Here is a 24,710-nt window from a genome sequence, read left to right as displayed (position 1 = left end):
CAAAATGGTTGCTTTTGGCATTGACCTCAGAAGGTCATGATTTGGAAAGTGAAGGTTGCAATACAACAAGAATTTCCATTTCTTACAGAATGAATCACTGCAGATTACAGTTGGATTCAGATGAAGAGTTGGTTAGTTTGACTCCAGCTCTTATTTTAAGTCACAGATTTACATGCTAGCAGTGGCATAGCTAGGGATTTAGGGACCCCCTGCATTTTGGCATTCAACATCATGACATGACATAATGGATTAATATTTAATGTAAAAACAAATTTTGGACACTCATTTGGGGCCAACCTTCAGGTGGGGGATTTTTAAACTTGGCCCCCCCCCCCTCTCCTTATTTTAAGTCACAGATTTACATGCTAGCAGTGGCATAGCTAGGGATTTAGGGACCCCCTGCATTTTGGCATTCGACATCATAACATGACATAATGGACTAATATTTAACGTAAAAACAAATTTTGAACACTCATTTGGGGCCCAACTTCAAGTGGGGGATATTCAAATTAGGCCCCCCCCCCTCTCCATCACCCTAGCTAAGCCACTGCACGCTAGACTAGATTGACACATGAAATGCTTAAGATGCAATTATCTTCTCTTTTGAAGTAAGGTCGCTGTACCAAACTGTTTCAATGGCGGATAGTTGATAAGGGTGTCATGTGTCCAGCACAATGACCAATTTCCCCCGCCCCTCTCTAATGCCAGGTACCCATTAGAGTTGGGTGCAATCATACCTCACCACAATTCCAATTTTAGACCCGACCCCAATTCAGCCCTGTTCAAAGCCAAGTGTGTTACCACTCGGCCGCCATGCCCCTGAAATCAAGTGCCATTTTTTTCCCTTTGACCACACCTCTTGTTAAAGCAATTAAGGCCCACAATAATAATCTTGATAATATTGGCTAAGCAGTTTTTAAATGCCTTGTTATTTTGTTATGTGAAGTGTTTGTAGAAGAAGCTACATAAGCATTGCCATATTCTTGAAGGTCTGTGATGATGTATGACAGGTTGAACCAATCTGCAACAATTTGATGATGAGTAGATCTCCACACAAAGTATTTATTGTTGAAAAAACTCTTTATCATTGTAGCCAACCTATAGGGCAAATATACAGGAACAAAGGCAAAAATAACCTTAAAAGTTATTGTCATAATAGCTGAAGTTAATTTTTGTGTAAAAATCATTGGTAAAATATAATTAAAAAGTAACTCAACTGAAAACAATGACCAAATAATAATAATAATAATAAAATCACTGTAAAAAAAGAGAAGTTGAACATGAAGCAACAAAATCCTTACAATATAACATTGTCCTGTAAGATGAATTAAGGAAATAAAAATTAAAGATCTAGAAAATGAAAAAAAAAAAAAACATAAAAAAAAAAGCATAGCATTTAATTTTTAAATACCTGCACCTATAAGATTAAATCGAGGTGAAACCATATTTGCATATTTCTACTATCTGCGATACTTTGAAAGCATTAACCTGACACTTATTTACCAATCAATTACAGCCCATAGCAATTTAGATAGTTAATTAATCCTCTGCTGTCTATCATATAAGTGATATCTAAATTTTATTATGTAATGACTTAAGACTAATTGAATGACCTTATTATATAATCCATTTATAGATTCATTTTTAACCTGCAAGACCAATGGTTAAATTTTGAGCTGCAGCACTGACCATGTACTACATTCAGTGATCAATACATCTCAATTCTTTCCTTTTCCTCAATAACCATTGAATTGAAAAGAAGTATTTTTTAAATGCAACTGTGACTAGAAAACTCAAATTGGTCTTAATAGTTACATGAATGTAGAGATCTAGTAATCCTAATTTTGTCTAACACATTAAAACTATATGCTAAAGAAGCAATGATGTCAGACTTTAAAAAAACCTAAATAAGATGTGGAAAAACAAAAGTGTAACTCCTCTAAATGAGGAAACAAAAAAATAATTACTTAAGTAAATCCACATTAAGTTAAATTACTTGGTATTATATCACTTAGGGGTATTTTTTTCAATGCAAATGCTCCGAGAGTCTGTGTCACTCTTAACAAAGAAAGTGCTGTGAGAAAAATCAAACTCTTTAAACTGCCAAACGTTTGTCGATTCAACAAACCTTAATAAAAAACAAGTAAAGATTTAAAAAAAAAAACATACACAGAATATTCTAGAAAAAAAAAACAAGAAAAACACAGCAAAATATAAAAAAATCCTTTAAAAAAAAACAACAAAGCTTATCTAAAGGGGAGGTATTCTGTCTTTAAAACTATATCTAACAATAATGTACAAGATATTTCCCTAATTCAACATCAATCAAAATAATAAATTAACAATAATTAATTCACTAATTGAGTATTTTTGTTTATTGATTCATGTTTTGTTAGGTATAATAAATACTTGTTTAAAGTATCAACTTGATCAGAGAATGTGTGAGGGAGAAATAGCATAAATAATTATTTAAGGGGACTAAACCCAACTAATTTACCCATTTAAGTGAAAACTGAAGCAATAGTTTCCCTTGCTGCTATTAAAAAAAAATTACCAGTAATTAATTGTCTAATTAATTAGTTTTTTTCTATTAATTTATGTCTTATCTATGTCTATGAATAATTTTGCAAAGTTTCAACTTGATCTGAGAATGGGTGTGGGAGAAATAACGTGTACACACTTTTTACCAGACAGACAAACAAAGTGAGTTGATATAAGCTTTGTAAAAACAACAATTAAACCAATAAAAACCCAAACTTGTTCATCTTTTGATTTAAAGTAGAAACAAAAAGGAAACCTCTTTTTTATGAAAAAAAAAAACTAGCTTAGATTTAATTCTTGACCTCTCGTACATTTCCCAGCAGTCAGTTCAGAGCTCTTTCCCAGTAAATTAACCATCTTTAACCCACAGTATGTAGCCAGCCATTGGTTAGTATATGTTGAATGGACATAACTATGTCTGTTATAAGTCATAATAAGTTGTAAACTTTTAAAAAAAATCTAATGATGAAGTCTTTTGTTGATCTGATTTTTCTTATCACAGAGATTTACAACACTTTCGGCTGACAAAATAATCCACAAGAAATGTGTCTAACTGCAGCAACTAGGGCTATCGGGCATTTCAGTCTCCGCTGACTTTTTCTGGATCTGGTCATCAGTCACACTACTTTCATTTTCCAAACTATCAGATGACGGCAAGTTCAGATAACTCCTGTCTTCTGAGTAATCAAATATAGGCAACAACGAGTTATCTCCCATAGGAGTCAAGAGCTCATCGTTGTTATTGTTACTGTTCCCTACAACGTGGTCCATGCTCTTGGATTTAAAGAGCGAGTACACGTGAAGGGGGTCTGCTTTGTCTACAGATCGAACCTTCCGCAGGGTATTTTTGTTGAAAGACAAAATGGAATGCTTTCTGACCAGCCCGTCAAGGCGTGGGAGGCTGTGGTCATGGGTCACTGTCTTACGAAGCTTGGATTTGCGATCAAAAGTCCGAATGGATGCTGCGAGAGATTGGAGAGTATGAAGGTCTTTCTCCTCAAAAGCAGCAAACAATTCTTTAATACTGATGTGGCCATTCTCTGGGGAATGCAAGCAAACAATATTATTCACTAGTGACTATTTAGTAGTTCATTAAAAAAAATGTTCAGATTTGAACTTATAAATTACAGACGTTACTTCAAAAGAGAAGATAATTACGCCTATGTGTATCCCTGTGTGTCAATCTAATCATGCATTTTAATCAGTGACTTAAACTCTGCTAAGTCAATGGTTTTACTGGCTGATTCAGGCAACCCATTTCATATTCTAATAGCATGAAGATGGAGTATTTGTATAAATTTGTCCTAGCATATGAAACAAGAAATGTGCCTCTATCTTTGTGTCTTTCTGTTTTGTTTTTGTAAATTATGGTTCAGTAGTCTATGTATAATCTTTACTTTTTAGTCTCCTGTCCTGAAGTGTCTCTAAGTTTAGTGATTTTACTAATGGTGTTGCTCTAATCAAATGTGAATATTCATTTGTTATAAATCTAAGTTTCTAGTACTAACCAGTAATAATTCACTGAACAAAGTAATGCAACAAACTCTCGGATATATAAAGATTTTGATTATTTCAAAATCACAAATCTCTTTTGTGGACATGTGAGGAAGGGGATAGCAAGGAAAAGGTTTCCATGAGGCCTTAAGGTACACATAAATCAACTCGAGTTAAGGCCAACAAAGTACAAATCTAATCTCATGTAATACAGACGTTACTTCAAAAAAGATGATGATTATGTCCTACACGTGTTCCTAGGTCGATCTACTCATGCATATTAACCAATGACTTAAAATCTGCCAAGTTATTGGTTTCCTGGCTAGCTCAGGCAACCCATTCCATGCTCTAATAGCACTAGGGAAGAAGGAGCATTTGTACAAATTTTTCCTAGCACATGGTACGAGGAATGTGCCTTTATCTTTGTGTCTCTCTGAGTATTTCTTTAGGTTTTGTAGGTTATGGTTATGAATAATTGGTTAGGTTATGAATAATTGATACTTTAGAGTCTTTTCTCCTGAAGGCTTTCAAAATTTAGTGATGTTACTCTAGTAAAATGTAAAGATTCGTTTGTAATGAATCTCACTGCTCTATTTTGTGTCTGTTCCAGTTTATTAATGTTTTCTTGAGTTAAGGGGTTCGAAACAGAGGATGCATATTCTATCAGCTTGAATAAAAGCTAGACAAACACAAATCAACTCAAGTTAAGTTTTTCAAGTTTTTCATTAAAAAAATTCTCTTAGTCTTCACCGAGATTCTGACTAGAGCTACCTAAGTATTTACAAAAATATCTCCACCTACCAGGTTTGAAGTCAGTCAAGATCTGTTTGTTAGCGTTAGTATTCTGTTGGGCTTTAGTTTCTTCTTCCAGTCTAAAGCTGGCCGCCACAACAAGGCCTCTCATAACAGGATCCTGTTTTTTATTGAAATTAAACATAAAACATCAAACATTTGTTATATAGGGGGGGGGGGGGGGGAGGGAATAAGCTGGACATTGGTCAAAGCTATAAGTAATTCTACAGAAAGAGCCTAGGTATCACAAACAAAGATCGCATCACAAACCAAGAGATCAGAGACAGGATTAGTACCTCAATTAGACCCCATGATAACCTGCTTACTACTGTAAAAAACACAAACTAAAACTCTATGGCCACAACACAAGGTCTTCAGGGAACAGTACCAGGAAAAAGAAGAAGAAGCAGGCAGAGAAAAAGATGAGAAGACAACAGAGAGGTGGGTCTGCCAATGAAAGAAATTCTATCCAAGGCAAAAGACAGAGACAAATAAAGAAAGACATCAACAGATCTTGTGTGGTGCCCCAATGGTCAAACAGACTAAATGACAGGAGAAGGTGATAAGTGATAGCCCTTGGAGTAGCAGTACAGACCTGTTTTTACAAGTGCTTTCATCAACTGATTATAGCTTTGTAAACCTTGGTTTAACAAACTTTGAAGTTATACAATAACAATAGACAAAAATATAAAGGGCTGCAGAACTAAAAGTTGGACAGCAAAAAGACAAGGAACTAATTATTAAAAAAGACAACTAAAGGCTGATTGTTAAAAGACAAGAGAATTAGCTAAAGATTAATTATCCATTAAAAAAAAATAGGACCGATAACTGATTGCTAAAATAGAAAAGAAGGTTGACTTATCAGGAACACATTTTCAAACTTTGAAAGAGTATATATATTCTAAAGCTCAATAGGAAAAGTCAATTTGAAATAATTAAGACATCTCAACCCTTACATTAGTCTCGTCTAAGGGAAGTTTTCCTTGGGAGTTCTTCATCCTAGGGTCAGCTCCGGCAGCAAGTAAACAATTAGCAGTCTGGAAATGCTTCCTGCGTAAAGCTTCGTGAAGTGCTGTGTTACCTTTCATGTTGGTCATATTTAGATCAGCTCCGCCCTGTGGACACATGAGACAGATATGAACAAACTCAAGAATGTTAACCATAGAAAAACCCAAATAATTGTAAAGATGCACACAAATTTTATTCTCATGTACAAACTGTGGTATATAACTCAAGAATGTTAACCATAAAAAAGCCCTAATAATTTGAAAAACATTTCATTCTTATGCACAAACTGCGGTGAAGTTTGTTGCACTAGAATAGGCTTGTCAAAACTGATTCATGGAGACGCAATCAATAACAATTACTCATGTGGACACATAGAGGGCATGGTGGCTGAATGGTTAAGCGCTTGGCTTTTGAACAACGGGTCCTGGGTTCGAATCTTGTTAAAAACTGGGATTTTGAATTTAGGGATTTTTTGGGCGCCCCCGAGTTCACCCAACTCTAATGGGTACCTGACTTTAGTTGGGAAAAGTAAAGGCGGTTGGTCATTGTGCTGGCCACATGACACCCTGCTCATTAACCATTGGCCAAAAAACAAATGACCTTAACATAATCTGCCCTATAGAAGGTAAGGTCTGAAAGGGAGACTTTACTGTGTGGACACATCTATTGTCTCAAGAAGGCAGGAGATATAAAAAAAACAAAACAAAGTTCAGTCCCCTACCTACAACTGTTTCTCTTTTAAATACATCAACGATTTGTTACTCAAAATAGATTCTTTTACGCATGGCACAGAAAGTATAAGGATATTTAAAAAAAAAACAAGGGAGGATAGAGGCCTGACCTTGATAAGAATCTGTACTCCGTTCAGGAAGCCATTGGATGCTGCGATGATTAATGCTGTGTCGCTGTTCATGTCCTTGACATCTGTTTTCGCCCCGGCTTTGACCAACATATCTGTTATCTGTGAGGAGAAAATGTCCTTACACAAATGCTCAACAATGATTATCTCATGGTATGTCTTTTCAAATCAGATCAAAAGAGGTCGTGCAAGTTTAACAACAGACAAAAAAAATGTTTTAAGATTGCGTCTTGCAAGGACTTTGCCTTAATATTTGTCTGACTAATTAGGCGCGGCGACTGAGCGGTAAAGCGCTTGACTCCCAAACCAAAGGTCCCGGGTTCGAATCCTGGTGAAGCCTGGGATTTTCATTTCGGGATCTTTGGGTACCTGACATTAGTTGGGGAAAAGTAAAGGCGGTTGGTTGTTGTGCTGGCCACATGACACCCTTGCTAACCATAGGCCACAGAAACAGATGACCTTTACATCATCTGCCCTATAGACTACAAGGTCTGAAAGGGGAACTTTACTTTTTTTTTTTAATGATGCAAACAGGTGCCACAGGAGTAAAAAACTGTTGACATTAAATCCTCTTTATATTAAGGTCTCGTAGACTCGTAACCTCTACCTGAGTGGCTGTAGTTATAACAATGCATCATGACTGGTGTGTAGGAAAATTAAGAGGTCATTTCCATAAGAGATTTAAAGAGGGTAATTAAGTTAGTACTTTTATCCTCTAACTTACTGGACTGATTCTTTTTAAAAGCTATATTGTCAAAGTCTCTATAGATCATTATGGTTGCTGAGTAATAACATTCAAGGCTTCAGAACCAATGGGTTGAAATCTCAGTTAAAAATGCGTTTGTTTAAGATATCTCTAGACTACCCAACTCTACTGAGAAAAGTGGTTGGTCAACGTGCTAGCCACATGACACCTTTGTTAAATGTTAGCCATACAAACAGATGAGCTTTTCATCACCTGCCTAATGGTCAAAAAATGGTTGCTACAGATGAGCTAAGAAGTCAAATATTGTTAGAAATTCTTTCATTCACCAAAGAAATTCTTTCATTCACCAAAGAAATTCTTTCATTCACCAAAGAAATTCTTTCATTCACCAAAGAAATTCTTTCATTCACCAAAGAAATTCTTTCATTCACCAAAAAAATTCTTTCATTCACCAAAGAAATTATTTCATTCAGCAAAGAAATTCTTTCATTCACCAAAGAAATTCTTTCATTCACCAAAGAAATGCTGGATTCAGTTTCAAGGCTCAGCGACGTCACTTACCAGACTGCTGCGGACACAACATGCCAGATGGAGAGGAGTCATGCCTTTGTGGTTCTGGAGGCTGACATTGGCCTTCAGGAGGATCAGCAGCTCCACGATGTCACTGTGGTTGTGTAGCACTGCCATGTGGATGGGGCTGTAGCCAGTGTTGGTCTTGACGTCCACACTCATTTTGTCACTGGACTTGCGGGTAGCCTGTGAGTAAGCATCAGACATTATAGGATGACATTGTGCTGTTTGTAGGATTACCAAATAAGACAGATGATTCAGTAATGAAACCAGTCTCTTACCAACTCAAACTTAAAATTCATTCTTTCAAATGGGGGAAGACAAAGTGACTTGAACTTCTCTTAGGGTTAATGATGATAACGCAAAGTGAGATATCAACAAAAATGTAATAATTTAATAGTAAGACGTGTAGAAGTTTGGGTTTAATTGGGTTTTTCCTTAGTGACACAACAGTACATTTAAAAGTTAGAACGGAAATAGGTTAGAAAAATTAACAGACGAGAGACAAAGAGACTGCTTGTAGTGAATCTTGACGATGTCGACTGTGCCCTAATTTTTTTTTTATAAATTGGTGTTTGTTTAAAAGGCTGGATTATTTCATTCTATACTGTTTGTTCTGTGGTGAGTTGAAAGCTACTTAAGAAACTCACAGGTAACATTCCAAGTAAATAGATGAATCAACATCATCTACACTCCACTCAACTAGATCTAACAACCACCAGCAAGAAAGTAACACAAATGCTGTTAAAATTGTTTAAAACTCTCCCTAAACTAAAAGAAATGTAAAAACTGAATACACAATCTAAAGCTAACCAATCCTTACCACTTAACCTTGAACCAACAGCTTTGAAATAAGCTATTTTTTTTGCTCTAGTACCAGCATTCTGTTGTTTCAAGAACAACTGTGTGGCAAAGTTATTTATGTTGCTATTAGCAACCATTGACTTATTTTTATTATGTGACAGATCGGTTGGCTCAGTCCCATATTTTCGTAACCCTAACCCTGGTGCTGCTATTCATTTATGTCTAATATATGCTTGTATCACATTTGTTTCAGCACCTAGCTTCAACTCTAAATCTATAAGATAAGATAAGATTAGTAATCAATGGGCGTGATAATGAGAAGGTCAGCTGTTTCAAAGGCCAATGGTTTATAAGAGAAGCCTTCACTTTTCCCACTATATCCAGGTAGGATCCATTAGATCTAGGTAGACTCAAGCACTTGATTAAAACCTCAAATAAAAGATTTAATCAATATTCAAACTTGAAAAACTGTTCAGAAACTGAAAGTTTCATTCCCCAGCCACCAATATTTTTTTTTCTGGGAAAACTTTTTGTTTTTCTCAACTGACACTCAAATAACAACACAGTAACTACACAGCTACTGCTGACACCACATGTAGAGCATCTTTTACCTTTTGAACGGCAGCACACTTGTCACACTGACAAAGGGGGTGACACATCCCTGAGGATGAGGTCACAACCGCTGAACCAGGCAGGTCATCGTCATCATCTATATCACCCGAGTCAGACTGGAGGCCAAAATAAAACTTCACCTGAAAAGTACATGTATTTGTAGCAAAATAAATAACAATAAAAATACAATATTGTCAGAAATAAGTAATTTTCACAAAAAAAAACACTATAAGCTCAATCTTCACTTAAATCTAATAAGAAATTGTTTATTCAAAGTTCATCTGCCGAGTGTTTTTAAATAAATGTACAGTAAAACCACGTCAAACTTAACACAATTATATAAAACAATTTATAAAGTTCTTTTAGAATCCCACTAGAGCTCTAAGATAAATCAATTCCAAATACTAGGTGGATATATTAATCTTGGAGAAGTTAAAAGATGTCAGGAGTTCAAAGGTCATTTTAACTGAAACTCATCAGTTCTTTCATGTTACATTATTAGGTTCAAATTAACTTAAAAATATTGTTGTAACTCTGACCCCGCGCTGATATAAATGGTGCGCACTAGCACACTGTTCCACACGAAAGATAAGAAAAAATAGATCTAAGAAAACCTGACATCCTGTTAGCTTGGTGTGTGTTATTTGTTTTATTTATTAAATCACTACCACTGTTATTCTTCCTCTGTTGTGATTGACTTGAATTTACAACAATATTTAACCTTACAGATGTGGTTAAGAAAAACCCAGTTTTTAAAGAAACATTTAGACTTTCAGAAACTGCTGTGACATCTTTACTTAATTAGACATAAATGAAAGTTAAAAGATGTCAAGAGTTCAAAGGTCATTTTAATTGAAACTCATCATCTCTTTATGTTTCAACATTAGTTTCAAATGAATTTAAGATTAAGATATTTTAATGTTTTCTTTCACACCTCCATTGCATTCAGGTCAATCTTGTGACATCTTGAATTAACTAGGCAGAAATGAAGGATTATGGATTTCCAAATACAAAATATTTAACCTTAGAGATGTGGTTAAGAAAAAACCCAGCTTTTAAAGAAACATTTAAACTTAGCAGAAACTGCTGTGACATCTCTGCTTAATAAGACAGAAATGAATGAATATGGATTTCTAAATAAAAATATTTAACCTTAGAGATGTGGGTAAGAAAAAACACTACTTTTAAAGAAACATTTAGACTTTGCAGAAACTGCTGTGACATTTTTGCTGAATAAGACAGAAATGAATGAATATGGATTTCTAAATAAAAATATTTAATCTTAGAGATGTGGGTAAGAAAAAAAAACAGCTTTTAAAGCAACATTTAGTCTTTGCAGAAACTGGTGTATATACCAGTAGTCTTCAAAAGCCTAAGCTTAGAGATATGGCTGAGAAAAAAAAACAGCTTCTAAAGAAACATTTAGACTTTGCAGAAACTGATATATAAACTAACCAGCTGTATATCTCCCTCAATGATGGCCTTGAACAGTCTCTCTTTCTTTCTCCTCCTCTCTGCCTCTGAAGGGTCCTCCAGTGAGACCGAGACTGTGCTGAAGCAGGCTGCCTCCTGGTTGAACGCCTCAACTTCCTTAGAGTGGCTGTCAGAGTGTGAGTTTGACAAAGATCCTGCAGATGCAATGGATGATGACCTTGACCTGGCTCCGGACTTTGGACTGACAAACTGAAACAAAAACAAAATTTAAAAAAAAAGTTGATTACACTGTACTGAAAGTGTTTGTTTTTCACATCAACCAAATAGATGCTGATATTAGATGTGTGATTTAATGAAATCTATAGTAACACAAGATTAGTCTTGGGGTAACTGAACTAGCACATAGTAAAGTAAAAGAAAAGTTTGCCTTTCAAACCTTGCAATCTATTTCTTTGGACAACTGTTTAACAATCAGGGTGTCATGTGGCCAGCACAATGAACAATCGTCTTTACTTTTCCCCAACGTAAGTCAGGTACCCATTAGAGTTGGGTGGACTCAGGAGTGCCCTAAAAATCACGAAATTCAAAATCCCAGTCTTCACCAAGATTTGAACCCCATGACCCCAAGTTTGGTAGCCAAGCGCTTACCACTCAGCTACCACATCCCCTAAACTATCGTATACGGACTGGTAATGTACATTACATGTGGTGAAATAGGATGAAAGTCCAGGCCTTCAGCGGCCACTTGAAGCCATCTCTGCACTACCACATTCTGCGCCAAGGAAACAGGAGTTTGTTGCTTTTTATTACGTATATTAGCACCAGCCCCATTCTCTAGTAAAGTCTTCACGATATTATCTGCAAACAATACACTTTATATGTTATGCATTGATTTTAAGAATTCATCATTCTGATATGTAAAAATAAAATATATTTCCATCATAAGTATTTAGAACCTAATTAATGTATTCATTTTAACTTCTCATCATTCTGAATACAACAACAATAAAAATTATTTCCATCATAAGTATTTAGAACCTAAGTTATGTTATTAATTTTAACTTCTAATCATTCTGAATGAAACAAAAAATAAAAATATTTCCATTATAAGTATTGAGAACATAAACTTTTATTTTTAGTTTAAAATAATATTTTCCAAAAAAGTGTTGCCAATTAGGCTACTAATCACATACCATAACCCCATTTGGCTGCAAGATGCAAGGGGGTGTTGCCCAGCTCATTGGTTGCATTGATGTTGAGCTTCTTTGTGTAGGCATCATAAAAAACCAAAGCCTTCACACACTGGACAAAACAAAACATCATTAGAGAATACATGATCATCTGGCTGCAAACAGCCTAATATAATTGTCACAATTATCTATTTGACATTGAAACAGAGAGACATTGAAAAAAAAAATTAGAAAATAAATTTAAAAAAAAACAACAAATATACAAATACAATGACTAATACAAATATAAAATGTTTCAGGACTTTTGGTGTCAGCAGCGAAATGCATAAAAATTATGATTTTATCCTAACAACCAATGCATAGGGAACAATCAATAATGCAAAATACAAACTTGAGAGCATAAACATTTTTTTTTTACAGCTAGTCAAGATATTCAATTTTAAGACAAAGTTATGTTATTAAGATTATATGGCCTAGCACAGACCTGTCAAGTTACACTTAGATGTTTCTATAAGATGCAGTCAAGACTAAGTTGTGGTCTTCTAGCTTTGAAGTGGGGCATATGAGTGGGAGGAATGGTCAAGGTTGTTTGGTATTTTTGGGGGCTGGAATGTTTTTGTGACACATGGTTAGTCAGCCAGCAATTTTTGTGAGTGAAGCAGAAACCGGAGAGTATTGTTTTATCTTGCTGTTTAGAGGACTTTTTCATTATTGATGTTTTGAGTCCCGTATGATTACAAATGGACTTAATCATTCTTGTACGTAAATAAACTGTTTTGACGCAAACTGGAGTTCAAAGTTTGTAGTTTGGAAGTAGTCAGAATGATAGAACAAGAGACCTCTAAAAGCAATAAGTTCTAGTTGAATGTAAAAGAAGCAGGTAAAAAAAAACCCACCAATGCTGAGACATTTTAATCATTTCAATGGTTGGCAGGTCTATCAGGACCACTATCAATTTAACTGGCAGACTATCAATTAAACTGGCAGACGAAATATGTTTTTAGTGTTAATTCAATGACCCCACAATGAATCTACAATTTTGGTAGGTAGAAACAAAATAAAAACAAATTTGCCAACTCACATCTTCATGCCCATTAGCACAGCTCAGATGTAAGGGTGTGTTGCCTTCATTGTCTGTTACTGTGATGTCAGCACCAAAGTGAAGGAGAAGAAGCTGAGATAGGAAATTAAAACATAGGTAAGTGATTTCATAAATCAAAGATGGTTCAGACTTTTATGCACTTTACAAAGCTCAATCAGAATTTTACACTAGACTTTTATGCACAATTTAAAATTTGGTCAAAATGTGACATTAGACTCCAATGTGCTTTAAATAATTTGATGGTTATCTGACTTTAGTTGGGGAAAGAAAAGGTGGTCTTGCTGGCCTCAGGACACCCTGTTTGTTAACCATTAACATTATCTGCCCTATAGACCCCTAGGTCTGAAAGGAGATGCCTCATGACACCCTGTTTGTTAACCATTAACATTATCTGCCCTATAGACTCCAAAGTCTGAAAGGTGCTGACCTCATGACACCCTGTTTGTTAACCATTAACATTATCTGCCCTATAGACTCCAAAGTCTGAAAGTTGAACTTTTTTTTTTTAGACTTATATAAGATAAGCATTTGATAAGAATGTTTCAATAGATTATTATGTGCTGCTCAATATTTAATCAGAATGTTTTACAAGAATTATATGCGCTTCACAAAGTTAAAATAGACTCTTTCACAAGACTTCTATGTTAAATCTGTTTTACTAGACTCCTAGCAAATTTTGATAACAATGTTTTACTAGACTCCTATGCATCTTACAAAGTTTGATCAGAATTTTTCATTTGACTCCTAAGCACTTTACAAAGTTTGATAAGAATGTTTCACTAGAATGTTCACTAAACAATGTTTAATCAGAACAACTTTTCTCGGTTTACTCAAAATTCAAGACTTTTTACAACTCTGAAACTAAAATAAAGTCTTATTGTTTACCATGACATTTTGATATCCTCTCTGGCAAGCCAAATGTAGAGGAGTAAGTCCCAGATAGTCGGTAGCATCCACCACAGCATGGTTCTTGACCAGGAGATCAATCAACAAACCCTGGCCATAATAGGCAGCGATGTGTAAAGCTGAAATAAAGAATCACAAAGTTAGCTTATAATATTAAAATATGTATCTCTTATTCCTAAAGCACTCTGCGTGTTCGAATCCTACAGAAGACTGGGATTTTTAATTTTGGGATCGTTAGGGCACCTCTTGAGTCCACCCAGCTACAATGGGTAACTGATAATAGCTGGGGGGAAAGTAAAGACGGTTGGTTGTTATGCTGGCCACATGACACCCTAGCTAACTGTGGGCTACAGAAACAGATGACCTTTACATCATCTGCTCTATAGATCGCAAGGTCTGAAAGGGGAACTTTATTTTTTTTTTACTTAGTATCATTTAGTTCTAAATTTTAAAAAATTATTTTTTCCTTAAACCCATATAAATGGTAAACACCTTTAATGATCTCGAGCATCTTATAAGATAAACAATATATAATTCTAGAAAATCTTTAGGATCGCAGGACCAAAGTTGATACTCCAGCAAAAAAAAAATGTATTTGTTACCTGTGTATCCTTTGTTGTCCCTCGTATAGGCGGTCACCAGTTTAGAATTGGTGCGCAGCTCAGACACCAACTTGTCGCACCGGTCACAGGAGCACAAGGGATGGCACATTTTCATGGTTATCTCCTCACTGCTCTTCTGCGGCTGCTCTAACATCTGGATGACGGCTCTCTCATCCCCTTCTTGAACATACTAGTTGAATAAACAACAAGATGATGTCAACAGGAGGTGTGGTGTATGAACGGTGACATGCTTGGCTTCTGAACCAGGGGTTTGAATCCTAGTGAAGACTGGGATTTTCAATTTCAGTATTCTTGGGCACCTCCCAGCTTTAATGGCTACCTGGTTGAGGAGCCCTAATATTGCAGAAATTTAAAATCTCGGTCTTCACAGTGATTTAAACCCAGCACCCTGGGTTTGGAAGCCAATCGCTTAACTCAGCCACCGCCTCCGTCATTTATACTTAAGCATTACAACAGATCATGGAAGTATCTCACTTAATTTTATAATGAGTTACACAGTGTCCTTTAGACATGAGAAACACAAACATCAGTCACACTATTTAGCCAGATCTAATTACCTTAAAGAATTCGTCTATAATTGAATTATAAGACTGAGTTGATGCAGAAGATGCTGGCGATGGTGGTGTGTTTGGTGTCTCCATGGACTCTGTCAGAATAACTGTGTTCCACCTATCTCTCTGTCCAAAAAAAAAAAAAAAGACATGCACACATTATGAGTTGAAGTTACATCCAATTTGTTCAAATACTCCTCAACCTTATAACCAGTCAGTGCAAGCTGAACTTCTATAAATATTACCAAAACACATTTCTATTATTATTAATATTGCTTTTATATAGCCCATCTTTCATGCTTATAGCATGCTCACAGTGAAATCTCTTTTGTGAACTGGCAGGGGTATCTGGGAGAAGGTTTCTGAGATGCCTTTAGGGGCTCAGCAAACACAACTCTGCTCGAGTCGGGATTCAAACTCAAAATTCTTTCTTGTTAGGTAGCCATAAAGTAAAAGTTTCCCTTTCAGACATTGTGGTCTAAAGGGCAGATGATGTAAAGGTTAGATGATGTTTATGGGGCCTACGGTTAACGAGTGTGACATGTGGCCAGCACAATGACCAACCTCCTTTACTTTTCACCAACTAATGTCAGGTACCCATTAGAGCTGCAAGGACTTAGAGGCCCCCAAAGATTCAAAAATTGAAAATCCCTGTCTTCACCAGGATTCAACCTGGGACCCCCGGTTCGGAAGCCAAGCACTTTGCCGCTCAACCACCGCACCTCCAGCAAGCCATAACCATAATGAAATGTTCATTAATAGATAGAATGCCAGAATTTTCCAAATTCCTCCATCATTTCAGCTATAAATTATATTTTATATAGATACTGATTGAGCTGCAACTGACCTTCAGTGGTTTGATATCTTCTTTGATGTTTCCAGTTTTGATGTGCTCTAAGGCTGCCTCTATGGAAGCTAGGTAGAATCTACAAAGTAAACACCAACAATGATTCAATGTCAAGCAAAAGGCAATTCAAATGGTTCAATAATTTTAAATGATGTAATCGTTTACATTCAGTGGATTTAATCTTATCTCATATATTAGAGACGCTACTTCAAAAAAGAAGATAATTAGGTCCTACGCATTTCATCAATCTAGTCATGCATGTTAATCAATGACTTAAAATCTGCTAAGTCGTTGGTTTTCCTGACTGATTCAGGCAACCCAGTCCATTCTCTAATGACACTAGGGAAGAAGGAGCACTAGTAAAATTGTTCTAGCGTATGAATATTGAGACAATTGTTAAAGTAAAAATTTTTAGAGCAGATTTAATGAGTTAATATGTATGTGTGCAGAGCAACATTAGCTGGCTTTTGTACAGTGTTTAGCTTGTATATAATATTAGTTTTAGCTCATAAAAGGTTATATGCATTTTATTAGCTACATTTTTTTGTGAATCATAAGAGTTGGCAAGAAAAGTTTTGTTTATTCTTCTAAAATTCTAATATAATTTTAGTAAATTGTACTTAAATCTATTCATAATCAATTTTATTATTACCTAACATGAGTGGGCTATTATCTGTGTCACAAGCCCATATCAAAGCATTATATAACTGATTTTTTAAACACGAAAAAAAAAGATTGTCCTAAAAAGAAAGTTTATTACCCGAATTCATCATCATCCGAAGACTTAGCAAAGTGAAAATGCTGCATGTAAACAAGATTGGCCATCCTGAAAGAAGAGAGCATTTAGTTTTAAAACTGTAGGGAAACAAATCCTTGTAGTTTTTTTTTTAACCTAACAACTAACAGTTAGGAACCTGAACAGTTATAAAACAATAATAAAACATTACGACATTTTTACAAAATTTAATTTTTATAGTACTATAATAATTTAAACAAAAGATTCCATCTTAATTGCAAAAACATTAAAGGAAAAAAAAAATTACCAGTTAGGAACTTCAGATTTGATAATCAGAAATATCAATATGGGTAACAAGTCATCACTGGTCATCATTGCGGTACCATCTAGAGTGATGTTAAACATTTAGGTAAAAGTAAAAGGTAGCCAATAAAAAAAAATCCTCAAGCATTTTTAAGACAGTAAATATAACAAACAGAGAACTTGCATAGGACATAATCATTTTTGAAGTAACATCTGTATTATGTAAGATAAGATAAAAAGTAAACTTCCCCTTTCAGAGCTTGTGATCATGGGGCAGATGATGTTAAGGCCATCTGTTTCTTTGGCCAATGGTTATGAGCAGGGCGTCATGAGGCCAGCACAGCGACCTACTGCCTTTACTTTCCCCAACTTAAGTCAGGTACCAATTAGAGTTGGGTGGACTCAGGGGCGCCCTAAAAATCCTGAATTTCAAAATTCCAGTCTTCCCCAAGATTCGAACCCAGGACCCCAGGTTGGGAAGCCAAGCGCTTAACCACAAAGCCATGTGCCTCCTTATAAGATAGAAAGAATTAATATATTGAAGATGAAATAGCAAGTTGAAACTACGCTGTGGAATCGAATATGAGAATAAAGTAAACCAGTAACCTGTGGAAGGGTTACAAATGAGACAAGTCAGCAAGTAGTAGCAGTTAACAGTACTAAGGGACTAGCAATGGACCCAAAGAACAGTGCGCTGGTGTGAACTAACCCTGTGTGAATCACCAGTGATATAGTCAAGGGATCATGTAGAAAGAGCTGGTGTTTTCTGTGATTTTTCAAGAAAGCCTTGAGGGTCCCAATATAAAGAGTCAAGATGATTCAGTCCGGTACTGTTAGTCCACAGTGAAATCAGTCTGGGACAGTTGAGTTCAGTTGTGAGACAGAGACAATGAGTGAAGTACAAGTTGAATACAATGGTTACAGTTCAATATTTAGTAATTGTACAGTATTTGCCTGTTATTAATTACATTCATTAAAATATTGTTATTTGGACCCTGTCAAGTTCTTGAGTTGGCTGTTGTGTTGAGCGGTGTTTGCAGAGATCCTAATAGAGAGAAGAGTAACTAATATAGTGAACTTTTCATTTACCTCTGGAAACCGAAGAAAGTCTCGGAGCCTTGGTCAAGGCAGCAACTACTCTTTTAATGCAGAACAATCGTCCGACAGGTGTACTGTACCGGTTAAGCTGGCTCAATTCTTTTTTAGCTGGGAGAATGTTTTCACTAGGGATCCAAATGTAAATGAACTTTTAATTGGAAGTTAACATCAACAGATTTACAAATAGAACAAACCAAGTGAGGAACATGAAAAATAGTTTTTAACATATTTAGAAGTTACTCTGAGTTAAGGCATTGAGGTTAAGAAATGAATGGAGGTCATTGGTTAAAAGTATTTGTAAGTCACTGCTATAGTCCTTTCATTAGCCGCTAGATCTGTTTCCAGATTGAATAATGTTCATAGCACCCTAAGCAAAGAGAGGTAACTTTAAATTAAAAATTCTAAAAACAAAAGTTCTGAAAATGTTTTTTTTAGATCTAATACTAATAAATAAATTAACAGCTTTAAAAAAAACAAAAAAAAACCAATGTGTCTTGTTTAAAAAATATATACTTACAATACCTTTAGAATTAAAAAAAACAAAAAAAAAACGTTCAATTAACAAGTACTTGCTTATACATGGGGGTATGGGCACTTTTGTTTCAAAAATTCTAATTAAAAAAAATATAGTAAAAAAAGCTATGCACATCTGATTGTCACTAAAAAAACAGCATCCACTAAAAACAGGAATTGGAATTCTCTGGAATTTCATTAAAAACCATCTTAAAAGCATTATAGAAAATCATATACCAACTAAATACACATCAAACAAAATAAATAAATGCTGGTTTAATAATAGACTAAAGAAGCTTTGTAAACAGAAGGAAAACCTATATAGAAAATTTAAAGAAACTAATACAGAAAGAGTTTACAAAAAGTATATAAAAATTAAACACTTAACCCAAAAAGTAAGCAGACAGCTGCAGAGTGAATACATAAACAATGTAATATCTAAAGATAACAACAAAAACCTATGGTCATACATTAAGTCTAAGAAAATGGAAACAACAGACATAGCGCCATTAAAAGATGAACATAACATAATACATAATGATAATGAAACTAAAGCAAACATCCTAAACAAATACTTTGCATTAGCATTCTCAGCCCCAGGAGACAAAGACATATTACTGAATTTGAACCAAGTAGACAACATAGAAGATATAGTAGTACAAGAAAATGGAATTCAAAAACTATTAGCCAACACCAAACCAAATAAAGCTTCTGGACCTTATGGTATTCCAGCTATATTACTCAAAGAACTAAGCAATGAGCTAGCCCCAAGGTTCAAAATACTCTTTCAGGCTTCACTTAACCATGGCAGAGTACAAAAGGACTGGAAAGAAGCTAATGTCACCCCCCTATTTAAAAAAGGAGAAAATCTGACCCAGGAAACTACAGACCAGTATCACTTACCAGCATCACATGTAAAATCCTAGAACACATAATATGTAGCAACATCATAAACCACTTAGACAAACATAATGTCCTCACACCATACCAACATGGCTTTAGGAAATATAGATCATGTGAAACACAACTAATAGGACTAATTGATGATTTTTCAAAAGGTTTAGATAATAGTGAACAAATAGATGCTATCTTACTAGATTTTTCTAAGGCTTTTGACAAAGTTCACCACCATAGTTTGCTTAAAAAATTAAAATATTTCGGCATTAATGGTCCACTGCATCAGTGGATTAAAGATTTTCTGATAGGGAGAGAACAAACTGTAATAAAAAATGGCTCTAAATCAACACCGATAACAGTAAACTCAGGTGTACCTCAAGGAACAGTCTTGGGTCCACTACTATTTTTAATTTACATAAATGATTTACCAAATTGCATTACTTCAGGAACAAAAGTCAGATTATTTGCAGACGATTGCATAATATATAGAACAATAAAAACAACACAAGACAAATATTTTACAAAGAGAATTAGATGAATTACAGAAATGGGAATCAAATTGGAGCATGTCTTTCCACCCAGAAAAATGTCAGTTGTTAAGAGTAACAAAAAAACTAAAACAAATTAATTCCACTTATCTTATTCATGGCAAACCAGTAACACAGACTAAAAATGCAAAATACCTAGGTGTTATAATAAATGAAAAACTGTCATGGAATCCACATATTGATGAAACTACAAAAAAATCAAACAAAGCATTAGGATTTATTAAAAGAAATTTCTATAAATCAAATAAGAACATAAAACTAAAATGTTATTTAACCTTGGTTGGGCAAATAATAGAATACGCATCCTCCGTTTGGGACCCCTCAACTCAAGAAAACATTAAGAAACTAGAACAGACACAAAATAGAGCAGTGAGATTCATAACAAACGAATATTCACATTTGACTAGAGTAACACCTTTAGTAAAATCACTAAATTTACAAAGCCTTCAGGACAGAAGGCTCAAAAGTAAAGTAGCAATCATACATAAAACACTGAACCATAATCTTCAAATACAAAAACAAAATTTAATAAAATACTCTGAAAGACACAAAGATAAAGGCACATTCCTCGTCCCATATGCTAGGACAAATTTGTACAAATACTCCTTCTTCCCTAGTGCTATTAGAGCATGGAATGGGTTGCCTGAGCTAGCCAGGAAAACCAGTGACTTGGCTGAATTTAAGTCATTGGTTAATATGCATGACTAAATGCATGACGCGTAGGACGTAATCATCTTCTTTTTTGAAGTAACGTCTGTATTATATAAGATAAGATAAGATAACAGTATCCACTAAAAACAGTATCCATTAAAAAAACAGTATCTACTAAAAAACAGTATCTACTAAAAAAAACAGTATCTACTAAAAAAAACAGTATCTACTAAAAAAAAACAGTATCCACTAAAAACAGTATCCACTAAAAAAACAGTATCCACAAAAAAAAAAAAACAAAAACAAACTCTTCTTATAAGAAAGTAAAAAAAAAACTGCTACTAGCATCCCAACACAAAATAATGCATCCTAACACATTATGAAATGTATCGTAAACAACGGATCTTACTGTGGTAGGAGCTAGTTGGGTAAATAAATAGCAAAGTGAATTTAATTCTTTCTAGTTAATATAATTTTTTTTGGTTTGTTTCAGTACCACAATGCCACCAACATTTTGCTGAAGCTTCTGCATGGAAATAAAACTATATTGTCTGATTCCTGCAACTGTTTTTAAAAAGGGAATATAACAGCAAAACCTTTCATAGTCTTAAAAGCTGAAAGCTCTATAAGGCCTATCAGGCACTACTTGGCTTCTAGTAAGATGTGTCTCCAATGACTGAAAGATTTTTAGAATGTGAATTATTCTCTTGGTCAGCTATTAGGTACACTAGCACTGCTGATCAACAGAAGTTTTCTCATGACAACCATTACTGTTTGTTTTTATAATTTAACTTTATACCTAGAAAATTAATTTTAAAATGTGAGAGATATATTTTGAATACAAGAATAAAATTCAAGTAAAGTTCCCCTTTCAGACCTTGTGGTCTGTAGGGCAGATGATTTAAGGGTCATCTTGTTTCTGTGGCCTACGGTTAACGAGGATGTCATGTGGCCAGCAAAACGACCTCTACTTTTCCCCAACTAATGTCAGAGCTTAGTGGACTCAGAGGTGCCCAAAGATCCCAAAATGAAAAAATCACAGTCTTTACCAGGATTTGAGCCCCGGACACCGGTTCGGAAACAAAGCACTTCTACTGCTCAGCTACCATGCCTCCAATACAAAAAATAGATTCAAGAAAAGTTAATGTAAATCAGCTTTATACAGAGAAAATTAATTTTAAAATGTGAGAGGTATATTTTCTTTACAAGAAAAGATTGAAGAAAAAGTGCACTCACTTAAATATTTTCCGAATGCCCAGGTCAGAAAGTTGAAGGTCCCTGAGGTTGCGTGTGATTTTGTTCAGCTCTGCATCTTGCGAGGCAACAGTTGCGATGATGACAGGAAACAGATGTTTGTGGACAGCGTTCATCATGTAGGTCTGTGACAAGAGTACGAGTATAAATATTTCTACAGATGCAATCAAGTTTAATTTTAAAAATACAATGGCATGATAGTATAGATTGTCAGGGGCAGGTATGGTGAGACTGAATATGTTACTTTGTTGGTATTTTGTTTGTGTACTGAGCTACTCCCAGGTTATGAATGTGAATAGTCTTGAATGTGATGTGAACTGAATGGTTTAGTCTTCCTTGAATGTGTGAGAAAGTGAGTTAGTCAGTGAGGTCTTGTTCCCAGTTCAGGAAGGTTGGATAGTTGTTTCCTGGATTGGTGTTTGTGCGATTAATATTTTCTGAGAGTGTTGCTGTTAGTGTGTATTTTTTTAGGCTATTAAAGTTATCATAATTTTCCTGGATAACTGAAGTTTCTTGTGGAGTTTATTTACAAAAAAAAGGAAAGTTCCCCTTTCAGACCTTGTGGTCTGAAGGGCATAGATAGGGTGGGGGAAGAGTGGTTCCAAATTTGAAAATCCCCCAGGGCCCCTAAATGTGTGTCCAAAATTAGTTTTTACATTAAATATTATGCCATTATCTCATGTCATGATGTCTAATGTCAAAATGCAGGGGCCCCTAAAGAGGTCAAGCCCCCCCCCCCCCCAGGCCCCCAAATCCTAGCTAGTCTCAGTGTAGGAAAGCATGACTCAGTAGACCATTGTGCTTGCTATACTTCACCCCCAAATACCACTGGCCATATATAGAGATTAAACTATTTTTCAGGTTACAACTTTAAGTCACAAACTATGTAGCTGTTTAGGTCAGTGACAAAGTAATTAAACTATTTTAATAAGTAATTTGATAAAATATAAATATCTTACTTCAACAGCAACTTTTAAATTCTCCATGTAATGATGATTATATCTTGCAGATTTACCCTGTGGGAAATCGGAAAACAAAAATTTACACATGCAAATACAATTCAAAGAAACAACTAAAGGGCAATAACCACAGAAACAAAATGTTAATTACAATATTTAGATTACATACATCTTTTTGATATTAAAAGGCACATTATATAAAAGAATTTAAATATAAAATAAGAATTCTAATAAAGAAAAAAGTAAAGGTTCCCCTTTCAGACCTTGCGATCTATAGGGCAGATGATATACAGGTCATCTGTTTCTGTGACCCACAGTTAACAAGGGCGTCATGTGGCCAGCACAACGACCAATCGTTAGAGCTGGGTGGACTGAGAAACGCCCAAAGATTACAAAATTTAAAAATCCCAGTTTTCACCAGGATTCAAACCCAGGACCCCTGGTTCAGAAGCCGAGCGTTTCTACCGCTCAGCCACATTAAAAAACACATTATATAAAGAAGTAAAATATAAAATAAGAATTCCAATAGCTAATCAATAAAAAAAAATTTCTGACATTAACTCAATGTAATAAGCTTACCACAACAGAGTCTTTAAGTAACAGCTGCATGGCCTTTGCAAAATGAGCATTAGCAGCATCCTATAATCAAACATCAACATTTATGTACAGTAAGATTCAAGATACAAACACATTTTAAGGTCAATATTAAAAGAACAATTTGTTTAATCTATAATAAATTTCCCTACAGCTAAGAAACTTTGAGACGGTTTCAAATGGTCATGTGTACCCAGCAAAAAAAATTCAATGTCCAACTAATTTTACGTTGAGTAATTTGGCATCAAAACAGACCCATCAGAACTGGCTGGAGATGTTCACGGAACAAAGATAAAGTTGAACTATGAGACCTTAGGACCACCGACAATGCACTGCACTACATAAGCACACATACCTTAACAAATACTGAGAGCTGAGACTTCATCAGTGGTGCTCAACTTATTTTGAATAGGGGTCATTTAAATTAACAACACAAGCGTCACAGGTCACAAACGGACAAAAAGAATATTGAGTTCAATGGAACCATTCCTGTGTGGCTTTATTATGCATTGAAATCAGAAATTTCGAGGAGCCCGATGTCATGGGTAGGATATCAGCATCAGTGTTGGACTTTATTTTTTTTGTGTTTTTTTTTTGCTTTGAAAGTTAAAATTTCCTGGCATAATTTCTAAGTTACTATAGGAAAGATAACTCCTTAATACTTACTACAATACTTCTGAGGCTTTCTCCTTCCAGCCTGTCATATGTTGCAGCAAATGTGTTTAGAATTTTATCTAGAGACTCTCTCATCTTTTGGCCACCTGTTCACATACACAAATACACTAAAATATTTTATTTAACTCTTTCTCTCCGAACTGACGATACCATTGTTGATTCCACCAAAATGTGGTAAATAATTACGGAGAGAAAGAGTTAAACAAGAAAAAAAAAAAAATAGAACCTGCCAATCATTTTGTAAGGGGTTGTATTGAAAGTAAAAAAAGCTATTTTAACTTATGTAAAATTCCCACAAAGACAATTAAACATAGTCTGTAAGGTTGAGTTGGTCCTTTTCTAAAGCATGTGGTATGCACTTTTAGACTGTCATCATGAAGGTTTTTAGTTCAAACCCTGCTCACTGCCACCCCTTGCCGTCCTGAAGGAGATTTGTGGTGGTT

At 35.1% G+C, this 24,710-nt stretch overlaps 1 protein-coding gene across 2 annotated transcripts in view; it reads right to left on the bottom strand.

Moving 5' to 3' along the window:
• Positions 1-2,156: 2,156 nt before the first annotated feature.
• The window catches only part of LOC106055081 (ankyrin repeat domain-containing protein 27-like), a 31,384-nt gene continuing 8,830 nt past the window's right edge, over positions 2,157-24,710 (bottom strand). For both annotated transcript variants that reach the window (XM_056035216.1, XM_056035217.1), the window contains exons 7-27: positions 24,259-24,353; positions 23,578-23,637; positions 22,999-23,055; positions 22,022-22,164; positions 18,168-18,301; positions 17,083-17,161; positions 16,800-16,865; positions 16,040-16,118; positions 15,199-15,318; positions 14,621-14,810; positions 13,998-14,137; positions 13,092-13,184; positions 12,014-12,122; positions 11,524-11,678; positions 10,842-11,069; positions 9,386-9,526; positions 7,962-8,156; positions 6,677-6,796; positions 5,784-5,942; positions 4,837-4,948; positions 2,157-3,581 (exon numbers count right to left, since the gene is read on the bottom strand). In XM_056035216.1, coding sequence (XP_055891191.1) covers positions 3,091-3,581; positions 4,837-4,948; positions 5,784-5,942; positions 6,677-6,796; positions 7,962-8,156; positions 9,386-9,526; positions 10,842-11,069; positions 11,524-11,678; positions 12,014-12,122; positions 13,092-13,184; positions 13,998-14,137; positions 14,621-14,810; positions 15,199-15,318; positions 16,040-16,118; positions 16,800-16,865; positions 17,083-17,161; positions 18,168-18,301; positions 22,022-22,164; positions 22,999-23,055; positions 23,578-23,637; positions 24,259-24,353 — 2,966 coding nt within the window. In that variant the 3' untranslated portion in view covers positions 2,157-3,090. The remainder of the gene's footprint in view (positions 3,582-4,836; positions 4,949-5,783; positions 5,943-6,676; positions 6,797-7,961; positions 8,157-9,385; positions 9,527-10,841; positions 11,070-11,523; positions 11,679-12,013; positions 12,123-13,091; positions 13,185-13,997; positions 14,138-14,620; positions 14,811-15,198; positions 15,319-16,039; positions 16,119-16,799; positions 16,866-17,082; positions 17,162-18,167; positions 18,302-22,021; positions 22,165-22,998; positions 23,056-23,577; positions 23,638-24,258; positions 24,354-24,710) is intronic.

Source organism: Biomphalaria glabrata, chromosome 7 (assembly GCF_947242115.1).
Source record: "Biomphalaria glabrata chromosome 7, xgBioGlab47.1, whole genome shotgun sequence".
NCBI classification, from domain to species: Eukaryota; Metazoa; Mollusca; class Gastropoda; family Planorbidae; genus Biomphalaria; species Biomphalaria glabrata.
The sequence above is the reverse complement of the archived record's forward strand: the minus strand, read 5'-3'. Positions and strand labels throughout refer to the sequence as shown.